The following is a 5,635-nucleotide window of genomic DNA, read 5'->3' on the forward strand; positions in this document are numbered from 1 at the left end:
ATTAATTCGATTTACAATACGGGTACATAAAACGTTTTGCCAATTGTATACGTCGAATATTTCTATTTTTCCTGTCCGAGAACGCTTCCGTACCACTATCATGGATATTTCAAAAAATTGTAATTTCTTTCTAACAATTTGCATCATTTTTCAAATCCTGTCATCAATCAGTTTGTGCGATGGATGTAACACGTAAAAAACGTTAGGCCTACGTTGTAGGCCTAACTGATAACTGGTAAAAAGCTCGAGTTTGCTTAGCACTTTTTTGTGAATGAAAGCGTAGGAAGCGAACTCAAATCAAATTTGCGGGAAGCGATGAAGACAATTATTGGGATTCGAACTACAGTACGCAATGAAATAAATTGGGACTCGACCTATACTCGAGTCAACAGTTAACATGCTACAATTCAATTGCAATTCAAATTCAAATTTATCTTCCTTTATTGAGGTGCGCTTAAACCCCAACTTCACTCCCTTAGAGCATGATATGGCAAGATATAGCAATCAATACTGAACTAAGTAGGTAATTCACACAGTATGAAATGATGAAAGAACAATTCGGCTAATTAAAAATCCATTTACAAGCTCGATGCTGCATGCGATGCATGAGATGAGTGGCTTTTAGAATGGGACCACAAAATGCTTAGCTTTTATTAGTCGAGTTACATGTAACTTGTAACATTATATATGATGGGCAGTCAGCCCCTGATATTGCATATAACCTTTCATCTCAATCTGGAAAAAGTGAAATATGAGTGAAATCCCTGTTCTTCATAGTGAAACGTAAGTGAATATTTGTAGCACCCTGTAACACCTTGTAACGCTATATGAAACACTAGTAACTAAAAGTGACAAATCTGTAACGCTATGTAACACCCTGTAACAAGGGTGTAACGGGCTGTAACGCCCTGTAACACCATGTGAAACCCCTGTAACTAAAAGCGAAATATGTGTAACGCTATGTAACACCCTGTAACAAGGGTGTAACAGGCTGAAAGGTTGAGTGAAACAGGCTGTGACACTCTGTAACACCATGTGAAATCCTTGTAAATGAAATATCTGTAACACTATGTAACACCCTGTAACAAGGGTGTAACAGGCTGTAACGCCCCATAACGCTATATGAAACCCCTGTAACTCAAAGCACATATTTCACTTTTAGTTACTAGGGTTTCACATGGTGTTACAGGGCGTTACAGCCCGTTACACCATTGTTACAGGGTGTTACATAGCGTTACACATATTTCACTTTGAGTTACTAGGGTTTCAAATGGTGTTACGGGGCGTTACAGCCTGTTACACCCTTGTTACAGGGTGTTACAGATATTTTACTTTTAGTTACAGGGGTTTCACATGGTGTTACAGGGCGTTACAGCGTGTTACACCCTTGTTACAGGGTGTTACATGGTGTTACATAGTGTTACAGATATTTCACTTTTAGTTACTAGGGTTTCACATGGTGTTACAGCCGTTACACCCTTGTTACAGGGTGTTACATAGCGTTACACATATTTCACTTTGAGTTACAGGGGTTTTACATGGTGTTACAGGGCGTTACAGCCCGTTACACCCTTGTTACAGGGTGTTACATATTGTTACAGATATTTCACTTTTAGTTACTAGGGTTTCACATGGTGTTACAGGGCGTTACAGCCTGTTACACCCTTGTTACAGGGTGTTACATAGCGTTACACATATTTCACTTTGAGTTACAGGGGTTTCACATGGTGTTACAGGGCATTACAGCCCGTTACACCCTTGTTACAGGGTGTTACATAGCGTTACACATATTTCACTTTGAGTTACAGGGGTTTGACATGGTGTTACAGCCTGTTACACCCTTGTTACAGGGTGTTACATAGTGTTACAGATATTTCACTTTTAGTTAGCCTACAGGGGTTTCACATGGTGTTACAGGGCGTTACAGCCTGTTACACCCTTGTTACAGGGTGTTACATAGCGTTACACATATTTCACTTTGAGTTACAGGGGTTTCACATGCGGTTACGGGGCGTTACAGCCTGTTACACCATTCTTACAGTGTGTTACATAGCGTTACACATATTTCACTTTGAGTTACAGGGGTTTCACAAGGCGTTTCATATAGCGTTACAGGGCATTACAGCCTGTTGCACCCTTGTTACAGGGTGTTACATAGCGTTACACATATTTCACTTTGACTTACACAGGGGTTTCAGACTGTTACTGCATTAGGATATTTGCATTCTTTGACAGTTTCGCAAAGTAGATTATATGAGGTTACAGCGCGAAAATATCCTTTTGGCTTTCCAAAAATGAAGTATGACCTAATGTTACATGTTACTTGTAACTTGATGGGAAGTTAAGCATTCCTCTGTCCCATTTTAAGCCTTATATACGATGCTGGGGCTCTGGACAACAACAGGGACTTGGACACAAAGAAAAGGATTTTTTTACCTCAGTATCCTAGACCTAGCTACTAAACTAAATATAAAAAGACTTTTTGTATATAGTACCTAGGATATTGGGGTAAAAATCCTTTTCTTTGTGTCAAGTCCCTGTGGGCCGGATAGTGTCGTCGGTCCAAAAGAAAAAAGGTTGGAGTATACTATATTATTTGAGTTCTATGTTTCATCTTTAAGACCTAGGTCACGCCACAGCACCACTGGCACTGAATGAACCATTTAATATTGAACTCTTTAATTAACCTATTACCTAGCCTAGCCGTCAGCTTGATCACCAGTGAGTGCCAGGCTTTGCTCTTTCGGTGCGATAGTCTGGCGGTCTCGTTAAGATTTTTAAATTAGATGCTCTAAAGTGCTGGAGATAATTTGTAAATTTTTGAAAAATTCCAGCCAAGTACATCAAATAACAGGCATCAAATACCTCTACACCGTGCTGCGGTGTAGACATTAGTTATTTATATCTAACTGTGTTTGACAGGTGCTGCCATCTTTCATAGAGATGTAAACATTTACGAATTACATCAATACACCACATTGCGGTGTACTAGCAAAGTCCATCACCGAGTTATACACCGCACTGCGGTGTTGACGCACTGAAAGGGTTGAGGTTTACGCTGGATGTGGTCATCACAAAACCGAGAACAGCGATATAATCTGTTATTGTTATTGTTGGTGAAGTGGACGCTCTCACAACATTCGATCAACGCTACATATGAATTTAAGTCAATAAGTTAAGAAAAGGGCAGATCTGGCCCTGGACTAGCAGGAGAGAAAAAAAATGTTTCTTTTTACACTTCAATTCCAAATGATTCTGAAAAAAAAATCTGGTGCTTGGTAGGCCTACTTGCTACACTGCTGATTGATTTTAACATTGGAATCATATCGATCCGGCTTTTTCGTTTTGAAAATTCTTGTTCCATTCCGTTCCTGGTTTTATCAACTCCTATATAGGGAATTGAAAGCAGGGACGGAACCGAACAAGATATTTGTGATACAGTCCCTGCTCCTTTTCCTTCCTCTCCATTCCGTCCTTAAATTATCATAAGCACAATCCCCCATGTCTGGATCAGCCCCTGACTAGAGACTGACCCTCTAGTCTTGGTGATAGATATATTAGGCCTAGTCCTGACTCAAGACCGCGGCTGATAGTATTCCCCGGGATTGTTTCGTTGAATTTTCAACTTCTCTGTTTCAGGTTGAAATCTACCGGCGTCGGGTGTCATGTTGTCGTTCAACCGTTTTCATTTCCTGGTCGTTTCACGGATGAATCTCGTCGGAAAAACTTCAGTGAAAAACTTCCGATCTCGTATCTGTCTGCGAAAGGAGTCGTCGCCTGCGAGTCCGCTAGCCGCTCCTGAATTAAACTGGCAATTTCTCCTCGACGAAAAAAACGCGGATCTAATCGACGAAAACATCCGTCGGCGAAAAGGCGTCGGCGACATTCGATCGGTACGCAAACTCGCCGAACGATTGAAGTTGTGCGCGGCTGACGAAAAAACGACTTTGCAAAAACGGTTAATCGAGGAAGCGACGTCGATTCCGAATCTATCGCATCCCGATTCGCCGATCGGCGATGAATCCAACGCGCGAACAGTTTTCGTCGACGGCGAAAAGAAACGTTTTGATTTCTGCGCGAAATCGGTCGTGGAACTCGGCGAACGTTTAGGCGTGTTGCGTACAAACGACGTGAATTTAACGACCGGTAATAAGAGTTATTATTTCGTCGACGAGCTTGCGAAATTGGAACACGCGCTCGTACAATTCGCTCTAGATAAACTCGTCGATAGCGGTTTCGAAGTAGTAAGCGTTCCGGATCTTCTCAGTGCAGATATCGTTGAAGCCAGTGGTTTTCGAACGAGTGGCGACGTGGCACAGGTTTATCGTCTAAACCCGCAGAAACACGCGGCGGCGGCGGCGTTGTGTTTATCGGGGACGGCTGAACTGGCGATCGGCGGTATGAACGCCGGGCGGACGTTCGATTTCGGCGATCTACCTCGCAGAATGGCGACGGTCAGTCGGTGTTATCGCGCGGAAACGTCGGACCTCCAACGCGAGCGCGGCATCTATCGCGTGCACGAGTTCACAAAGGTCGAAATGTACGGTATAACTGCCGCCGACAACGACGAAGAATCCGGTCGAGAAAGCGAGGAAGTTCTCGAAGAATTTGTTAATTTACAGCGGAGTATCTTTTCCGATCTAGATCTTCACTATCGCGTGCTAGATATGCCCACGCAAGAACTCGGAGCGCCGGCGTTTCGCAAGTTCGATATCGAAACTTGGATGCCGGCAAAGCAATTCTACGGCGAGATATCGAGTGCGTCGAACTGTACAGACTTTCAAAGCAGACGACTCGGTATTAAATATCGAACACCGGGTGGCGCTTTACGACACGTTCATACCGTCAACGGGACAGCTTGCGCCGTACCGAGACTTATTATGGCACTTATCGAAAATAACCAAACTGAAGATGGATCGATCACGATTCCAGAAATGCTTCAGCCGTATACTAAATTTGATACTATTGACGAGACATCCTCACGAAGTACTTTGAAATTTAGTGCAACTGAAAGATGACAAATAAATTATGTGAAAATTAATTTCTAGGTTATTTTGTCTCATTCAACTTCTTTTGGGAGAACAGATCTTCATCAAAAAACTCTGACTGTTTGAGCCTCTATAAGACAATTTTTACTTCCAGACAGTATACATCTTTTATTTCAAAGAGCACCTTCCTTGATGAAGTGATTTGTTTGAATTGATGCGTTTGAACCTGGGCATAACATCTAAATGTCTGATACAAAGATGTCGCAGGCTTATCTAACTACATGTGTAGTCAATTCACCATTGAAACATACTTACCTACCAATACATTGATAAAGCTTTATCACATCACTTTGAATCAACCAGCCGAATTCCCGATAAGGGCATAAGAAATACAGCTGACTCCTTAGTTGATACCAGTTAGTAGGATAGGCCTTTTGGTTTGCGAAAATATGCAATTGTGAAATAATCAATTTAGGTAACTTGACTAGGTACTGGTCAGCTTGGAAAACTGCTTCCTATAATTTCCTTAATCCTTGGTTTTTGGATTTCAGTTCCAATGCTACCAAATAACTAATGGCAGTTTTCTGTAGTACTTCAAATTGTTGATAAACGACATTAACAACTTCAAACAACATTTGTATACATAT

The 5,635-nt window shown here is 41.8% G+C and overlaps 1 protein-coding gene across 1 annotated transcript; it reads left to right on the forward strand.

Annotated features, from left to right (window-relative positions):
* The first annotated feature begins 451 nt into the window (after positions 1 to 451).
* Positions 452 to 5,018, forward strand: LOC141906283 (serine--tRNA ligase, mitochondrial-like). The gene is made up of 2 exons (XM_074795528.1): positions 452 to 523; positions 3,640 to 5,018. The coding sequence occupies exon 2, from the start codon at positions 3,666 to 3,668 to the stop codon at positions 5,016 to 5,018; it is 1,353 nt and encodes a 450-aa protein (XP_074651629.1). The 5' UTR covers positions 452 to 523; positions 3,640 to 3,665.
* The last annotated feature ends 617 nt before the right edge of the window (positions 5,019 to 5,635 follow it).

This window comes from Tubulanus polymorphus, chromosome 5 (assembly GCF_964204645.1).
Source record: "Tubulanus polymorphus chromosome 5, tnTubPoly1.2, whole genome shotgun sequence".
NCBI classification, from domain to species: domain Eukaryota; kingdom Metazoa; phylum Nemertea; class Palaeonemertea; order Tubulaniformes; family Tubulanidae; genus Tubulanus; species Tubulanus polymorphus.

What these genes read in the sequence shown, in the direction of transcription:
- LOC141906283 (XM_074795528.1), top strand. Translation starts at nt 3,666, where the DNA reads ATGTTGTCGTTCAACCGTTTTCATTTCCTGGTCGTTTCACGGATGAAT.